The 18,883-nt window shown below is 40.9% G+C and overlaps 3 protein-coding genes across 3 annotated transcripts; 1 reads left to right on the top strand and 2 right to left on the bottom strand.

The window, feature by feature from the left end:
* Nucleotides 1-10,251: 10,251 nt before the first annotated feature.
* On the top strand, nucleotides 10,252-10,617 carry GLRG_11703 (uncharacterized protein; the record flags this gene model as incomplete). The annotated part of the gene is made up of 2 exons (XM_008102387.1): nucleotides 10,252-10,281; nucleotides 10,444-10,617. 2 exons carry the CDS (start codon nucleotides 10,252-10,254, stop codon nucleotides 10,615-10,617), a joined length of 204 nt encoding a protein of 67 aa, XP_008100578.1.
* Nucleotides 10,618-10,964: 347 nt separating this feature from the next.
* Nucleotides 10,965-11,345, bottom strand: GLRG_11702 (uncharacterized protein; the record flags this gene model as incomplete). The annotated part of the gene is made up of 2 exons (XM_008102386.1): nucleotides 10,965-11,076; nucleotides 11,146-11,345. The coding sequence occupies 2 exons, from the start codon at nucleotides 11,343-11,345 to the stop codon at nucleotides 10,965-10,967; spliced, it is 312 nt and encodes a 103-aa protein (XP_008100577.1).
* A 766-nt stretch (nucleotides 11,346-12,111) lies between these two features.
* GLRG_11701 (serine/threonine protein kinase) lies at nucleotides 12,112-13,397 on the bottom strand (the record flags this gene model as incomplete). Its single annotated transcript, XM_008102385.1, has 4 exons — nucleotides 12,112-12,516; nucleotides 12,566-12,777; nucleotides 12,840-13,129; nucleotides 13,216-13,397. 4 exons carry the CDS (start codon nucleotides 13,395-13,397, stop codon nucleotides 12,112-12,114), a joined length of 1,089 nt encoding a protein of 362 aa, XP_008100576.1.
* Between the last annotated feature and the right edge of the window lie 5,486 nt (nucleotides 13,398-18,883).

Raw genomic sequence — 18,883 nt, 5'->3', positions numbered from 1 at the left:
TTTAGTAATTAGTATAAGTAATAGCCTAAACTACCTATATTGCTACGCTCCTTTAGTATTATAGGCTTTACCTATACCTACTTTCTATAATCTAAAGATCTTTTTAGGGTTTAATTATTACTAAGCTTAAGAGGACTAAGGTCTATATATAGGCCTAAGGTATCTTATAATAACTTAACTAGCTTTATAGGTAACTTAACTAAGGAACTACTAAATAAAATAACACTATTTAAACTAGAAAAAAAGGATATCTTTTTCTTAGGCTACTTTAATAATAACAAACTATTACACTATAATACACTTAACACTTAACACTTAACACTAGTATAACCTATATATTACTAATTCTAGTTACTAGACTAATTTACTTTAAAACTTTTTATTATTACTAATAAACAAACTAAGTTCTTCCTCTATATATACTAGTAAGGCTACTCCCTCTCTAGACTACTCCTTTAAGCTACCTAATAGTATAGGAGCTACACTTACTATATTACTACTTAGTGCCTACCCCTCTAGGCTACTACTACTACTGTTTATTATTAGTAGATCCTTTAGCTTCTACTCTACTTAGGTAAACCCTCTCCTTATCTTAAGAAGACTTTTCTTATACTATATAAGATAGAACTTATTATATAGACAGTTACCTAAGGTATTACTAAAGTTCTTAAGGGCGTGCTTCCTCCTGTCTATAACGGCTTGCTTTAGAGCCTGCTCTAGCGCTTTATAGGGCTTGTTCTAGGGTTAGCTACTACTAAACCCTATATCTATATATAAACTTTACTAACTATCTAGCTAAGAGACAGTTACCCTGACTTTATAATACACTATAGTAACCTACTTAGGCTGACCTAGGCCTGTCCTGTCCTGCTTTAGATTAATTAATTTATTAATAATCTCTAATAACTAGTTATTAGGGCTAAATATTATATTAGCTAAGTAAATAGTATTATACCCTTTAAGGTATAAAAGCTTAGCTTTACTATAACCTTTTCTTATAGTAATATAACCTAGCCTTAAGGGCTTACTAAGTAACTTTATTACTTACTTTATTAAATATAGTCTTTTACTTACTACTAGTAACTTAGATATATTATAGTTAACCTTATTAGAACTATCTAGCTCTTACTTTATAACTATTATAGTTATATGTACTCTTATAGTGTATAAAAAAGATAATCTGTTAGTAGTCCTACCTATAACTAAAAAGAAGATAAGGAAATAAAAAGGCGTTTCCTACCTCTTAGTATAAGTGTAACTACCTTTTAAGGCTCCTGCTATCTCCTCCCTAGTTATTTAAGCTGCTGACCTTAGCACTGTTACTACTAGTGCAGGGCCTACCCTGCCCCTTACTCTATTTCTGCTCTAAGTAATCTCTGTATAAGGTACCTTAGTTATGTCTAGTGTAAGCACCTCCTACGCTTCTTAGTCACCTAGCCTAGTCCTCTGTCCCTCCTACTAGTTACCTGCTGTAGTGTGCCGGAATTTTATTCCTCTACTTACTTACCTAAGGGGTAGGCCCCCCTGTAAGCTCCTGTAGATTACGTAGTTTAGGCCTAGGACACCCTATACACTATAAATTATACTAGCTCTAGTGGCCTAGCACCTCTGCTTGTGTGTATAAGGTGATAAGACTACTTACTCTGTTTGTTAGTGTCTGCGCCCTTTAGTTACTGCTGTTTAGGTATAGTTTAATCCTGTAGATTTAATAATACACTTAGTTTTAGTAAAAAGGAAAAAAGGAATTGCTAAACATTTTATAAAGGGAATTTAGGAAAAGTGGATCTAGCTTTATTACTCTGAGATAGTCTACTGAAATAAAGTGGATTCCTGTGTTAGGCATAGGTTAGCAGCCTCTGCTTTGCTCTAGATGCATAGGGCTTTGCCCTATACTCCTATTTTACATCTAAGATAGGGCCTCCGGCGGTTTACAGTACTTAACACTAAGCTTAGGAGGAGAGTAGGGTGAATATTTGGGCTTAGACAGGACTATAGTAACTTAGACTAGTTTATATTAGACACTTTAAAACTATTTAGGCTTATAGAACACTAAAGGTATGTACACTTAACACTTTAAAAAGGATATCTTTTTTATAAACAAACAATTAGATATAGACTATAGCTAACTAACTAATAACTTACTCTGCCTTAGTAGAAATAATAATACTATTACCTAACATAATAACACTAAATGCAACAAGTAATCTAACACTATAGTACCTCCTGTCTGTCACTTTACTCTTGTGTCTACGACATAGATGGTTCCTCTGTCTACTGCTAGAACTCCTTAGGTTGAGGGTACAAAGCCGCCTTCTGTAGAACCGGTTACATGGCGATGCTTACCGACCTCTTCAGCGATGTTACACAAACTCTGCTATACAGCGGAGCCAAACTGATCCGCTAACATAATTAATATAGTATTGTGTCTGAACACTATGCGCTTGTTCTTACTGCGGGATACTACATCCTGTGCTATGTTAATAAACCTAAACCAGGGGAGCACCTAGTGTACTACAGACAAGAACAAGGGATCACTACCTGAGATGTGGTTAGGACACGCGTCAACTGCCACAGTTCCACCTTGACGGCGTTGCTTAATATAACAAACCTTCTGCCGAAAAGAGTGGACGTCCACAGGGTTCCTGAACCTAACGAGTGCCACAAGGCAACAATGGAGAAGAGCGTGCTTGCCTACGGTCCCGGCCGTGTGGTGTTCTAGCACCCTGTAGTACTTCCCGCCAGGCGGCAAAGCAGCTGCTATTCTATCTACAAGCGCACTCCCGCTCTCTATGTCTACTTCCCTGGAAGTAACTAGGCACCACAGCCTGTCTCTGTTCCTGTCGCCTGTGTCGCCGGACGACCACCAAGGGCCCTTGCCCTCTTGCTTTGCGACAAAAAAGGACTTACTCCAGTAGTCCTCCGCATGTAACTGCAGGCTCCGCCTCTTGACCCAATCCAGCTCCGCCATCGTAATCGTTGGCTGCCCTCCTGTCCGCCGTACGCAGTCTGTACCACGATCCCTCGATTGGTGTTGTGCAAATACCGTCTACGGTTTCTTGACCATCTAATGGGGGGCCTCCTGCTGTTAAATAGTCTTGCTCTGCGGCGCGTATCTCCCTCTGGTCACTCATTGGCTAGTCCCTGCCTGTGGTTCCACTTGCCTAAGTGGTAACCAAGCTGACGTAACCGTTATCCTGCGCCTGCTGTCCGGGGGCAAGCCCCTCCTATTGGCCTACGACCCTACTCCTATTTGTCCCTCATTCCTGTGGTTTACCCACCAGCCTGCGCTGCGCTCCGGCTTTACTGACTAGGTGGGCGACCTACGCTTTGCTGCGGTGCACTGCCCGACCATAGTGACTACGTCACGTGGTTTAGGCCTAGGACACCCTATACACTACAAATTATAAGAATCTTTAGTAGCCTAAGGCCGACCTCTAATTACGTGTATAGGGTAATAAGACCACTTACTCTGTTTGTTAGTGTCCGCGCCCTTTAGTTGCTACTGTTTAGGTATAGTTTAATCCTGCGGATTTAATAATACACTTAGTTTTAGTAAAAAGGAAAAAAGGAATTACTAAACATTTTATAAAGGGAATTTAAGAAAAGTAGATCTAGCTCTATTACTCTAAGATAGTCTACTAAAATAAAGTAGATTCCTATATTAGGTATAGGTTAGCAGCCTCTACTTTACTTTAGATATATAGGGCTTTACCTTATACCCTTATTTTATATCTAAGATAAGGCCTCTAGTAGTTTATAGTACTTAATAATCTGTTTAGGCTACTACTTAGACTACTATATAAACTATATTTAAGGGAAATAATAAGGTTACACTTAGGCTTTATAACACTTAAACGTACTTTAGGAAAAAAATAAGACTAAAAAAGGATATCTTTTTAAAACTACTTAGACTAATTTATATTACTACTATATATAAAGACTAATAACTATATAATAATAACTATAGGCTATTTAGACCTAAGGTCTAGTTACTATATAACCTCTAGCTCTACCTTATATAAAACACTACTAAATAACTTATTACTACTAGACTAAAAGTTATAAAAGTAATACCTAATGTCTCTTAGACCTAAGCTTGTCCCCTTACTATTAATAACTAGCTAGTTCTTTACATAAGGCTTACTAGTGTAATAGTAAAAGTCTTCTATATCTACCTAAATCTTATATACTGCCTCTAGTTTAATACTATAACTAATAGTATACTAAGGCACCTACTAGGCTATAAACAGCTCTTACTTATAATTAGTAACTATATATAACCTATTACTTCTATATACTAACTTTAACACCTTAGCGTCTAACTATAATAGTATTAGCTCTCTTAGGTAACTAGCTATATACTCCTATAAGAATAAGACTAGGCCTTTTAGTAAAAGAATTAATACTTTAGGTTTCTAACTAGCCTAGCTCTATATATATAAGCCCTAATAGGCAGAGGCCTAGTAAATATAGGACACAGCCTCTAGACCTATAAACCTATCTCTTTAGTAGCGCTTTACTACTAGTGTATATAAAACAGTAGCTTTTAGCTTAGTGTAAGTTATAGTAATATATACTAATATATAATCTAAAGGTAACTATCTTATAATACTATTAACTAACTTTATTAGTAACTTTAATAATAAAAAGTAACCTATTACTACTATAAGTAAGATAGTCTTTATCTTTATTTACTTACTAATCCTATTATATAGGCTATAATATTCCTATAGAACTATATAAGAAACCTCTACTTTTATAGCTATCTCTAACTTAGAATACACTTTATATAGTTTAACTACTATTAGTCTCTAACCCTCTAGCTTAGTAATAATATAAATAGAAGAGAACGTTACCCTATATATTCTATCCTCTAGAGGGGGAACCCCCTAACTTAAGTACTTTCTCCCTCTAGTTGTGCCTCTAACTCTGTTACGCTTATTAGCTACTCTGTGTCCGCTTGCCCCTACCCCCTCTGCTAGTGGCAACACAGGCTGACGTAACTGTTATCCAGGGCCTGCGCTGCGGTAGTTCGGTGGTCTGCCGGCCCACCTCTGCTTACCTTACTGGCTGCAGTCTATTTTGTCCCTCATTCCCTGCTTACCTACTGCCTGGCTCCACTGCGTTCTGCCGGCTTACTTACTAGGTGGCCTCCGCTGCGCTACGGCCAGTCCCCCCGTCATGTTGACAAGTCACATGATTTGGGCCTGGGACACCCCATACACTACAAAATTATACCAGCTCGCAGTTACCTACTCCCGTTCCGGGCTGCGCCCTCTACTCCTACCACTGGTCCTCCTCCACTTCGTTCCGTCTGCTGCTCCTACCCGTGAGCCATTGCATGTCACGTGGTTTGGGACACCGGGACACCACTAATACAAATTATAGACAGTCCTCCGTGGTTGCACGCACTCCGGCCTGATAGTGGTGTCTTCCACCTCCTCCGTCGGTGGGTGTTCTCCGCGCCACTTCGTGACGCTTCGGACGGGTCATTGACATTGTCAATCTGGGGCTATCGAATGCATGTCTGCTTTCACGTTTGTTGCACTCCGTCATTTAGTAAACAATTGTTGCAAGTTGGGGAGTTAACAGGACTCCGTGCAACCACTGTGGATAAAAAAAAGAACACACCCTGCACTCTTGTTGGATTTCACTAGGGACCTGGGCTACCACCCCTGCACTCTCCTGCTTACTCTCGTTGGCTGGACACATTGACCATCACTGTCTGGCACAGTTTGAACACCTCCGCTCCGCTACGGTGTCACGGCTGCCGCCGTACCGCATTTCACAATCAGAATAGGGCATTTCACTTAGTTGTCAATCACTTTAAGGTACAACCATCTCAATTTAATTCAGTCAAGTCACTTAATAAACACTCTTTATTCACTCTCACTACACTAAGCAATCTCGTCACTCGACTCAATATCACTCTATTTTCTGCACTTAGGCGTGCGTAACATCACTACACTAACTAAGACCTAGACAGCTTTCAGCTGCCACACTCCGTCTCTCACCAAAGGTCACTCAAAGTCACTTGCACTCAGGGACGTTCCAAACAGCAGATGACTTCCTCTATCCGCCTTCAACGCCAGTATCCATCCTGGCACTGCCTCCTGTCTAGTCAGCTTATCACACGGCGCTGCCCACACACTGTACAAATGGGACACAGTGTCCCCAGGACTACCGACCAAGTCTTGCGGGAACAAACACCAACTCCCGTCTACCATCTCCAGATCAACATGGACCAGTGGCTGCTCAAGCACCACCATCACAATGTACTGATGCGCTCCATCACGCATACCAGAGGATCCCCATATCTTCGCTCTCGCTCCTGCTCCCCGAGCAAACTGATCCAGCCGTTTTCTCACCCGGCATTCCACCTCACGAACAGGAATATACGAAGCCACACCCCACTGTGCTACAAAAAGGCGTCTACACCACTGCTCCGCCTCACCTAAAGGCCCTAATCCTGGCCTGGGCTTGCACCGTCCCCAGTGACAAGACAACTGCACCGCATCCTCCACGTCTGCTTCCACCTGGCGGTCTACCTCCGTAGAAAACGAAGCCCATCGTCCCGCGGGCTGTACACTCACCGCTGGCGCTACACACTCAGTCGCCATTGCTCCTCCTCGTCCTCTCGGTTCCAGTGCCTTGCACTCTACTACACTAATCTAGTCACCGGCCCCAACCCGTGCCTTACCTGCCGTTTCACAACGTGTTCTTACACCTGTGTATGAAAGGAAACAAACCCTCTCGTGTTTTTCTACTCCAAAAGTGGGCGCCTCCGCTGGTTATATACCCCTCTCACCCCTGTTCATTCAGTCTCCACCTCGTGTCAGTCATTGGCCCCTCCGGATCCACCGGCCCCGCATCCTCATGCAGTGCGGTAGTGGTTGCTTACGCAATCACCGTCCACTCATTCTTCGCTCCCATACTGCCCAGCTCCGTTCGCCCACTCTCTCCCGCTGCTACTGCTGCCTCCGATTCTCTCCGGCTTACCCCTGGGTCACGGTCGCAAGCTCCCTACTCCACTTCGTTCCGTCTGCTGCTCCTACCCGTGAGCCATTGCATGTCACGTGGTTTGGGACACCGGGACACCACTAATACAAATTATAAGGGACTTCGGTGGCTCAGCACCACCTTCGTCTGCGTGGTGTCCAATGGGGCCGTGGCTCCGCCACTCTGTCCGTTCGGCTGCGCCTCACTTCCCTGGTTGATTGATCTCGTCAATCCTACTGTCTCACAGCATTTGCACCTGATGCACTTAAAAAACAGTCATCCTGTCACACTTACTCAAAAAGTGAGGCTATTTACACATCTGTCACAGCTTTGAACTACCTCCGCTTCGCTCCGGTGTCACGGCTTGCAGCCGTCTCGCAATTCCACAAAGAGAATAGGGGACTCAACTACACTGTCACTCAGCCTACTCCGACAAAACCACTTCAACTTAATTCACTTAATTCACTTAAGACAAAGTCACACACGTCACATCAATGTCACTCATTTAACTCTACACTTAATCATGCTCCGAATATTGCCAACTCACATCGTCCCAACCAAGACATTGCTCAAACTTATCGGTGAAGAAGCTGATAGTTTGCGAAAATACGTTCCAGGACAACAACTCGTTTACACAATGGGAAAATTATACAGTATTGTAGAACAAGGGGACAAATCTCTACCTAGAATGGCTACATCCGTGCTTTGCTCTGGGGTGCCCTGCTCCTTTCCAAGAGGCCGACTTATGTAAGCAAATCGATTCCCTTTATCAGCGAATCGATTTGCTGTGATGACAATCGATGGCCTCTGATTGCAGCTTGATTTAGGCACACCATGACTGGCTTCCCATGTGTCTTTTGATGTCTTGAGCTTCATTTTGATGTAAATTAGAACTCCTACGGGAGTTTATAGTACTTTCATACCAACCGAGGGGGGTCAGACCAATTGATCCGTCATTTTGTTTCTTTGCTATGCGACATCACCAGAATGGGCTGGTCCTGGGCAGGGCTGCGGCGAAGATAGAGGGGAAAGCAGCCTGGGTACCTATCGTTGAATGTAAATCTGCAGAGGGTTCTCTAGACCAGGACACACTTCAGGCGTGGGCAGAGGTGTGGTTGCGCGTATGCTCTCCTCTGGCTGCGTCCCAACTTTCGTCGCTCTACTTTCTCTGAAGGGGATCTTGAAGCTGGGGGGTTGTTCGAAGCGTCGGACAGCATCGCGCGCGGCGCCGTAGGAATTGTTACTGTTGACATAACGAAACTTGAAAAAATTGATTCAGAATACACACTTGTCTGAAGGCGGGTACTGTGCATTACATGGGCGCCAAAATCAATGTTTATGTAGAAGTGAGGCGACGAGGAGTTTGCGATTTCTGTTGTGGAAGCTTCCAGCAGGCCTGCCACCCAATAAGTACTTGCAATAGTCCCTTGTCAGCTACATGTGACGAAATCTTGCATCCTCCACGCTCGGACAGCTCGATTGAGCCACTTAAGCCTCTAATATAAGCGCCTGTCATGTTGTGCGCAGTATGCGTTCTCATCCGCGAAGGGCCAGGGCGATGTGAAGGGCTCCCAATAGGCTCACGGGTACCCGCAAAAATGACTAAGCAAGCTGTTTACCGTGGCACGTCGATAAACGCGTCTCACGTTCGATGCATTCTTCCAACGGGGCGCATGCAAGTTCAACATCGTGCATGCTGCGGGCTTTTAGCCGGTGAAAGAGGGGCGATGACTTTAGACCGAACGAAAGGCTGCCTGTCGTCCACGTCGAGTTTGTCGGTTAAAGCATGCCAACAGCCTCCTCAATTAGCCTGTACCAGACAAAATATCTCTCATCCAACGATCACTGATGAGGCGAACATGAATCCTGCAATTTCGCATTGGCATAAATGCTGTGTGGCCTAAATGGCGGCTGGGGCGGCTGAAAGTTAAGCGAACTCGGTCGATGGCGGCGTCGTTCAAAAGAGGGATGACCTATCCATGAGTGATTCTTGCCGTATCGCTGTCTTGGTGCCACTGGGCCCAGCGTCAGTCAGTCTTTTGCTGGACAGGTGTCGCTGGATTGATAGATCTGTTGAACTTCACTTACAGAAGCCGTCCCTCGGACGGACGGTTTTGCCCAACTGTGGAAACATGATTACTATTGCTGATTCACTGTCTCCCATATGCGAAAGATGGACCAGATGTCAATAATGTCCCCGCTCTCTATATTCGCTCTCAAACTGGCGAATTGGTGTTGGTGGTGGCGTTTAGCTAATCGCGAGGACCGTCTGCTAATAGTTAAGAAGTGTCGTGGCTCAACTCGGCTAACAAAATCCGCTTCTGTCGCTCCAGACGACCGAGACAACGCTAGCGTCCGACGTTGTCCTGGGTTTGAGTGGTCTCTTTTGTCTGCTACGAAAGACGAAATGCGAGAGGCGGCTATTTACGGTCCTATCGTCGTCATCAACGTCAGCTCACACCGCTGCGAAGCATTGCTGGTTGGCGTCCGTGCCACAGTCTACTCGAGGCAGCTGGAAGAGGGTGCTGGTGACTTGGCATCAATTAAAAGGCTCTGAGATGCCGCGGAGCCTGTCCTCGACATGTTAGGATTGACTGCACCTACAGCTGGCGTTGATATCACATGACTTGTCGAGGGTCTTTTTGCATCAATGGTGCCAGACGTACTGCCTTGCCATCACACTGGTACTGCTACGCCATCGATTCCCCTTAGCAATCCCTCCTGTCGCATTTTCAAAGTCGATACTTGCCTCGGTTAGCCGCGCGGCTCTTTCTGCACCTACCTGAGATGTGATGACTGCAAGTTTTACAACCAACAATGCACAAACGGCGGCATGGCTTCCCACGAGGATATGCACTAATATATTGCTGTTACTTTTCGAACTGGAATGATACAGGATATTGACATCGCCCGACTAAAAGACCTCTGAATTCAATTATACCGCTATGCACCACACACATTCCCGCATATACGAATGTCGACTTGGGCTTGTCCTAACTGCTTTGCGCCGTGCGGCGATGCGGAAAGTCTTGTAGAGCATCTTGTGTCGTTCTATCTGGGGGAACAAACTTTTGCACCCTCGACCTTTTCAAACAAGAGGAAACGCCGGGCATCAGTCGCAGATGATAAAGATTACGGTAATCGGCAGGCAGAGAGTAAGCTTGGTTACATCTGTCTATATCCACGTTGTGGAAACAAGAAACAATCCTCGTCTAAAGCCAACCTACTACGGCATTTCTTGACCCGTAAGTAATGGTTTCTAAGCGTTTGAATATGGCTCATGTGTGTCGGAATTAGATTGTACAGATTCAGAGGCTGCGAATCTTCAATACCCATGCTGTCTCAAATCGAAAGGGAATTTAGGAGCGCTTTCTGCACATTGTGATAAGTCGTGCAAAAGAATTCGGTACACGCCGTCTGATTACTAAAGACGAATATTACCAGCTTGACGTCTTTGAGATCGTGCAGATGCTCCTTGACAAAGGCGCCAACGTCAATGCACCAGATGGGTGGCATGGCGACGCTGTGCAGACCGTAGCAACTGGTGGCAACACCAAGATCAGACAGATGTTACAAGACCACGGTGCAAAGATGGCCTATGGCCAAATGTGTTATTAAGTTTCATCTTTAGGGTAGTGGGACACAAGTCTAGAAGCGAATTAAAGAAGTTGTCGTGCGCGTATTGTATAAAGGAGCGGCTCTTATTACTAAAACTTTAGCTTGATTAACTTCTCTATCTTCTTCCCCAGGTTGTAGACAATGGTACCATCGCAACCGTGAGCAGACTACATCAACAATAATCTGAGAAGCATCTTCGACCAGTAACCAAGGCCAGTGGCAATTGGACGTTGATTAGTCTACAGAAATCCATTTTTGACCCTTTTAGGAGGCTTCGCTGCCCACAACAGCGGAGCAACAATAACCAAACCAACCGACTTAAAGCCGACTAGTTTGTATATCGTACCTCATTCATTGCTCGTAGCCAGATGGACGGTCGTAATGGGATTCCCCTCGCTATCGAAACAGACAGCTGTAATATGCGATCGTGAGTCGGAAGCGCTGGTATGTGTAGTTTCACTATAAGGATCAAATACTCAGTACATGCAATTATACCGACGGCGCCAGAGGCTATGGAATCTTACGTACCGCGTACAGACTTCAACCGTTCCTTTAGGCAAGATACTTTCGTTCTTTTTAATTGCGGCCTCCAGCGCTCCTTTCATGGATTCAGCTGCCGAGTCAGGTCTGACCCAGTTCGTAGTCCTAGTCGCAGCAGAAATTGCAACGCTGTTTCCGGCGGAGGTCAGAACCGAACCAAGCATTTTCTTTCTGAGAACCTTGGACATGACGATTGACTAGAAGACCAGACTGGAGAAACTGTACCAGTACTTGTAACAAAGAAGATAAGATCAAGTATAGAGCGTAATAGGCGTGAAAGGGGCTTTCGGTGCCGAACAAGACGACCATCGACTTTTATACTGATTAGATGATTGTATTTATATTGGCAGTTCCTCTAGCAAAGACGTCTAACCCTTTCCATTTGCTCATCGTTTACTCTTGTGGAAAGGCGCTTGGCAAAGAGCATGACTCAAGTCCGGCATCGCGGCATCGACTAGCGCCTGGTAAATGTGTTGTGCGAAGCTTTCATGATCTAGTATCATTTCTGATTGGCACACCAGGCAAGCCCCCGGTTTCCCTCACTTCCCGCATCGTGAGCCATTTTAACCGCTGTATTTTTCTTGAATTATTTGATTAGGCACCTTGGGTGCTATGACATGTAAACCTTAGCACTTCAAGGGTGCTAAGCGCCACTGCAACCTCTTTTATAGCGCTTACCGTTTCATGTTGGACTTCATGTTCTGACAGTGGCTGAACGGTAGCAGATCCAACAGAGGGCTTTTTGTATCGTTTTGTATGCTAAAGATAGCCTGACAGGTAATCAAAAGAAGTGTGGTTTAACAATGCTGCATTGCATTTGATACTGCTAGGAGGGATATACTGAACCTCAAAGTAGTCAAATTCAGTCCAGGCCTCAGTTGGGGCCATTCAAATCATTCCACCCTAAGCGCCCAGACATCCCGTACTGCATGGATATGTGCCAAAGTCATAGCGCTAGCTGCCAACCCCATCACCTGAACTATTTGCCCCCTCAGGTATGAGTTCCCGCGTATCGTCTGATTCCTCTATGAACCATTCATCCTTGAGAATCTCCTCCACTGTCGGCCTATCCCGAGGGTCTAGTTTCAAGATGCGCCGGATGAAATCATTATCGGCAACAGGAATTTCCTTTGTCGACCACCGTTGAAGTGGCCTTTGCGGAGGTCCTTTCTGATTAAGAAAATGGATAATCTCAAAGGTTTCGGAGTCAAGGATATCGGCAATTGATGGTGGGAATGGGCCAAATGAGTTATACATTCGCTTTAGAACTGTGATTTCGTAGTCCTCGTCTTCTGGTTTGATTCCTTCCCAGCCAGGATCAAAGTGATGGTAGCCACCCCCATGCACAAGGCTGAGGATCTAAGGACAGGTAAGTTAAAGGAAATAAGGGTTTTTTTAGGACACATACTATGTTTCCAAATGACCAGACGTCTGTTGGTGTGCCCCAAGAAAGCTGTAATAGAGCTTCCGGGCTACGTGTAAAGGTAGCTCCAATGGCATGGCCCTCCCTAGCGAACTTTGAGTCCTTGGAGACTACACCACCGCAGTCGCCAAGCTGAATTTCTGAGAAGCGCTGGTTGTTTTGACCATAGTTGACAAAAGCGTTGTCTAATTTCAAATCTAAGCATTGAGAATCACGTAAGAACCTATAAAATATAAGAATGTTGAACGTTATAACATACCTGTGTGGACCATTCCATCTTTGTGGAGGATAAGGAGGGCCTCAAGAATGCACCTAGCTACTTGCTTGATTTCAGGGCGTGTTAACCGCTTCTTCTTGGATTCCGTGAGAAGCTCACTGTCCAGATGCCTCAGAATAATGGACGGCGGATCGGTAGGTTCTATGACCTTATCGATGATAGGGCGAAGGAACGGAGTCTTCGACTGGTAGCGTTCAAGAACATTAGCTTCGTTCTGTAGGCGCCAATGACCGCGAATGCTCTTGACGATGCATTTGCTTTTGTTGTGATCCCTAGAATCCGCACGGTATTAAGTTAAAAGGGGTTCGTGGGCAAGATAGGAAAACACAAGGGGGGGGTTGCTCCAGTGAGGTCATACCTAGCTAGATATACGGCGCCTTCGTCTGCAGCCCTATAGAGCTCCTTGACGATGGTGTAGGTTGATTTACGTCCTTTAAGAACCTGATTGATACTGAGTAGCAGCGGCATTGAAGTACGAGTAGCAGCAATCTCGTCGGCGACTGGACATGACCTGTCTTGAGGCGCAGCATTTGATTCCATGGACGTACCGTTGTGTGATTTACTTATTTCCAATTGATTGATTGATTGATTGATTTATTCCTACACGGTTGTGGAGCCGCTCTTTAGTCAGCAGCTATGCCCGGATAGCGGGGTCCGGCAAACAGCCGAAGCGTTCAGACGTTAATCCGAGCCGCCCCGCTTCGCCAATGCATAACATTGACCAGCTGTCCCCATTTTCCCGCTTTGCTCTCTAACCTCTATCTACATTTGGCGGTCACCTCGTGTAGACTGCGGTTCTTACTAATGTGATCTCTATGCTAGGATCTATCGAGGCCTGATGCCTCATACTGTGGTTCTGCGTACCTACAGTCTCCCCCCAATGTTCAGCTTTGAAAGTGGGCATCTGGTCAATGTCGATTGCCAAATGGGGTGGTTCGGATTAACGTCCTACCGTTCCGGCTGCTGGGCCCCGCTAAATCTGGATGTAAGAAGTGGCTTCACGGCCCGGACGGCTCCAGTTTCTGCCGTGAGCAAGCAGACGATGGCGAGTTACCCCACTTGGGACGACAGGATTGGTTATTGGGCCAATCATCTAAAGCCACGTTATCTGGCTCGCCCATATGGGTTCTTCGAGCAGCGATGACCCACTGTTAGCGGGCCCTAGCAAAGCGTCTACGCACCCATGTCTGTTGTTGAGGATGACGACGGGCTTTCTCTTGCCTCTCATCACCCTTATGGCCTTCTCCTCCGCTGCCCTTTTCAGACTTGCCACCATCATTGTCCCTTGGCGCCATGTCCTACCCAGTTTTCAGAGGAGCCATGTCAAAAACAGACTTATTGACAGGGATCTCTATTGGTGTGGAAACCAACGTGGCGGCCCCTGGACATCGCTCCTCTTCGGCTAGGCGTTACTTGCCAAGCCTGTCTTCCAACCTCATCGTACAGCTTACATCAACGAAGACTTCCTGCAACTTGTCGGTGTCGTCGTTAGACTAGTTTACCAGTAGAAATGAAAGTCACTGCTGCTACCTGTACGATGTAGGCGATGCCAAGCGAGTCCTCAGTATCACTCGGGAAGGTCGGTGATGGCATTCTAAGTGCACGCGCTTCTAAGTCAGGCCATCCACATGCCAAGAAGGGGGTTGAGGCATAGGTAAGCATCGTGAAAAGGTCTACTGCTGTCTTAGGTAGGCCAGGGATATTGGTAAAACAGCCTTGGCGGTATAGAATCGGGGTCCTGGTTCCTAATACTAGGCACCCTGTTGGAAGCGACCGTTATCTTTGCCTTCCCGGTGAAGCGGCTGGGGTCCCCAACTGGCCATGATCACTGATAGACCCCTTTCGCCAATCAATCGAGTGATTGCTTGCCCGTGATTATCGGTCCCAGATGAGCTCCCTGCGCCTTATGGTGTGAAAGGATAGCTTGATTCCGTGCACCTTTAGTTGGTGACTCTGGACCAATTGACGATTACCCAGCTGAGGATGGATGCATCGCCCCCTGCGAGCACAAGCTACGCCACTGGATGCTACAGAGGGGCTTGGTGACATCCCTCTTCTGTTAACTGCTTCTCCTATATACGTACCGATAGGCAAGCTGCATGATGCGGCCTGATGGGAGGTTGGTTTAGAGTCCTGGAGAGCAGTCAGGAATTAGGCTTGCAGATCCGGTTACACCGAGGGCCTAGCACCCGCTTGTGATGCAGGCTTCTTCCTACCCCAGAAGACGCAACCAAATCCCTCTTGTGACTGGCAAAAGCTGCGACTCCCGTTTACCGGGCGGCTCGGCAATGGTCTGATCCTCGGACACCAGGCTACAAGCTGCAATTCTCATCGACCGATACTGAGCCAAGAAGACGAGGAGGTTCTTGGTGACTTAGATGGGCAAGGCATGGGATCTCAGGAGCCAGCGCCATCGGTAAAACAATAGGGGTAACTATTCGGTATAGACGACCTACACACGCACATAAGCATCTATGTGACGTTGCTGAACCACGTTGCATTGCTTCGACCGGTTAACAGAAACACAAAGATAAAGTTAACTAACCCCCTCGTAGGTCTGTCGATCACAGTTATGCTAGTGGCGAACATTACCAAAGCTTTAATTTATAGACTTTAGGGACAAATAAGTGACACTTATCTAAGTATCTAGTAACTCCTAATTTTAATTACTAAAAAACTCTTTAATTAGCTGTTTTCTAGTTAATTAATAATAACTTACTATACCCTTATAATTAAAGTCTAGTACTTCTATAAGAAAAAGGCTATAGTTAAGAAATTTATTAGTTATAATGTTATTATAGTAGGAATACTATATTAGTTTAGTATGTAACTATATTTCCTATTATAAGAATTTAAAAGTAAAAAGGAAAAGAATTTATACTAGGGGGCTAGTAGTCCTACTAGCTATTATATAGCTATTTATTCTATTTATAAATTACCTAATAGTTCTTATAACTAAGGGTTCTAGTTCTTCTGCCCTTTAGTAAATCCTTTAGTACTATAAGGCTTACTAGCTACTAGGGTAGGAGTATACTAACTACTAAGGCTTAAGGCCTTAGCTACTAAGGCGTAAGGTATAAACTACTATAGCTATAATATACTTACTACTAAGGTATAAAGTATACTAGCTACTAAACTATATTATAACTATATTTTTATTTATATATTCTTTATATAACCTCTTTAGTTATAATATTACCTTTTTTTAAAAAAGAATATATTATTTATAATATATATTTAGGCTTAAGTTCTTAAAGCGTATAAAATTAAATAAGGGTTTAATAGCTATAAGTTAATTTTTTTATATTTCTTTATATAAATTTTTCTATTAAAAAATATTTTTTTAAACTAAAACTTAGTAAAGTAAAATAAAGGTATAAAAAGTATTAGTAAGTCTATAAAGAAGTAAAACTAATTAGTATAATATACTAGTACTATACTTATAGTAAATATATATAGTTACTTAGATACTACTTATATATTAATAGACTTTTTAATTAATACTTTTTTAAGTCCTTTAGGGCGTTATTATAAAGCTATACTAGTAAATTAGTATTTCTAGCTATATTCTTAAGCTATAAGTATAAACTTTAAAGTAGGCTATTAGTATTAAGGTATTTTTTATAAAACTTCTTTAGTATTATTAGTAAATAGTAAAAGCTTTTAGTGTTATACTAAGTAAGGTCTTTATTATAACTAACTTAATTTATATAGTATTATAGTCTCTTATAGTTAATTTTAGACTATAATAAGTATATTACTTTATAGTTTAGTTTTTTATTTTTAGTAGTAGTTAGTAGTAAGAGGTCTTAGTACTAGCCTAAAAGTAAGTCTACTAAGGCTTTTTAAAGCTTACTAAGATAAAATACTAAGTAGGTATTAATACCCTTAAGAATCTAAACCTACTAAGTACTACTTAAGCCTATATTAATTATAAGCTAGAGACCTAACTAAAGGTTCTAAAGCTTATTAAGGTTATTCTTTTTAATAAAAGATATTAATAAAGATATTATCTTTTACTTAAATATTATTTAGCCTTTAATATTTATTTATATATTATTATTAGCGTTTTTAATTAACTTTTATATTTCTTTAGGTAATCTTTTAGTACTTATAAATATAGTTAGTTATTTTTTAGACTTTAGTTTAGTTAATTATTTCTAAAGTACTATTAAACTTTACTATTTTATAGTCTTAGTTAAAACTAAGTTATAGTATATAGCTAAATCTAACTTTAAATAGTAATAGGCTAATACTTTTACTAAAAAGTATAATATAAGTAAAATCTACTAAGAGAAGTATTTTACTTTAGTTATTTTAGTAGTAATTTACTAATAAGTATAATTACTAAATAATATACTACTTAAAAATCTTTATTTAACTATTTATTTATAAGTAGTTTATAGTAAAAAGCTAAATCTTAAAACTATAAATTTTTATTAGCTTTTTTTAAAATAAAAAAATTAATTAAGGGCTATAGTTAGAAGTAATTATTTTTAGAAAACTAAAGAAAGTAGTAAGTATTTATAAAATAAGTATAATATATTCCTTACTATAGTAGTCTTATAATAAGGTGTTAATACTACTTACTTTCTTAAGTAGTTTACTATAACTTATATATTATTATATTTTTTTTTATATTTTAAGTAGGCTATAAAGTCTATAGTAATATATTACTCTAAGTAGTATTAAGTAAGTAATAGCCTTAGTTCTCTTAAGGGCTTATTATATAAACTATATATATAGTAATATATATAGTAGCTATATATATATTACTTAATATTTATAGTTATTTTTAGCTAGTAATATTTTTTTTAATAATCTTACTTATTTTATTTTTTTAAGGTATATAAGTAACTTTTAGTTATAAGCTTCTTAAATTATATAAGTATATAAGTTATTTTTAAAACGTACTACTAGGCGTCTATTTATAGTTAATAGGCTATTATTAGTTAGTTTTTAATACTTTTACTTTTATTAAGCTAGATCTTAAGAAGCTAATAAAAAGGGCGTAATAGCCTCTTAATTTAGTTATAAGATTTATTCTACTAGTAAGTACCTTTAGAGGTTATCCTTAGGCGTTAAGGCACTTATTATAATTACTTTAAGAGTAGTTCTTTTAGTTAAAGTAGTAGTCTTTAGTAGTTATTATAACTAAATAGTAATTCTTAGTATAAGTAGGAAAAGTAGTAAGAGGACTTATATATAGCTAGCTTTTTTTAAGGCCTTTTATAAAGTAAGATTTGTTTTTAAATAAAGTATTTATTAAAATATTTTATTTTTTAAATTAATAACTAATTTAAAAATTAAAGTTTACTATTAGTTTTAACTATTTAGCTTAGTAGCTTTTTAATAAGTATTTTATTATAAAGTATAATTATAGTTAATAATTAGTAATAACTTTAAAATAGTATTAGTAGCTAGTAAGCTTAGTTTATTATTTTTATAGTATAAAAATAATAATAAAAAGTTCTTTATTATAAATAGTATAGACTATTTATATACTACTTATAGTTTTAAAGTAAAAAGTAACTAAGTATTAAATACTATTCTTTTACTATTAAAGTATTATACTAGTATATATAAAGTCTAAAGTATTAGTTTTAATATAAGTTAAGAGTTTAGGCTTAAGATAATAAAGTACTAAGGGAGTAGTAAAAGACCTTTTTAAAAAAGTAAAAGCCTTTTTATAGTTATTAGTCTATAAAAATAAGTAGTCCTTAGTAAAAAGTTAGGTTAAAAAGTAAGCTATATATTTATACTTAGTAATAAACTAATAGTAAAAATTATAAAGCCTTAAGAAAAATTAAAATCCTTTAATAGTTATTAAGGCTTACTAATTCTTAATTATAGTAATTTTCTTAAAGTTAAGATAAATACTATTAGTAAAAATAATAAACCTAAAGTACTTAGTAGTAGTTACTTTAAATTTGTACTTTTTAATATCTACTTATAGCCTAGCTTTATAAAGTTAGGTAAAAATTCTTTTAATATACTTTTAGTATTAGAAAAAGTCTTTAAAAGAA

The sequence above is a fragment of the Colletotrichum graminicola genome (genome assembly GCF_000149035.1).
Source record: "Colletotrichum graminicola M1.001 genomic scaffold supercont1.108, whole genome shotgun sequence".
Taxonomy (NCBI): Eukaryota; Fungi; Ascomycota; class Sordariomycetes; order Glomerellales; family Glomerellaceae; genus Colletotrichum; species Colletotrichum graminicola.
This window is presented reverse-complemented; position numbering and strand designations above follow the sequence as displayed.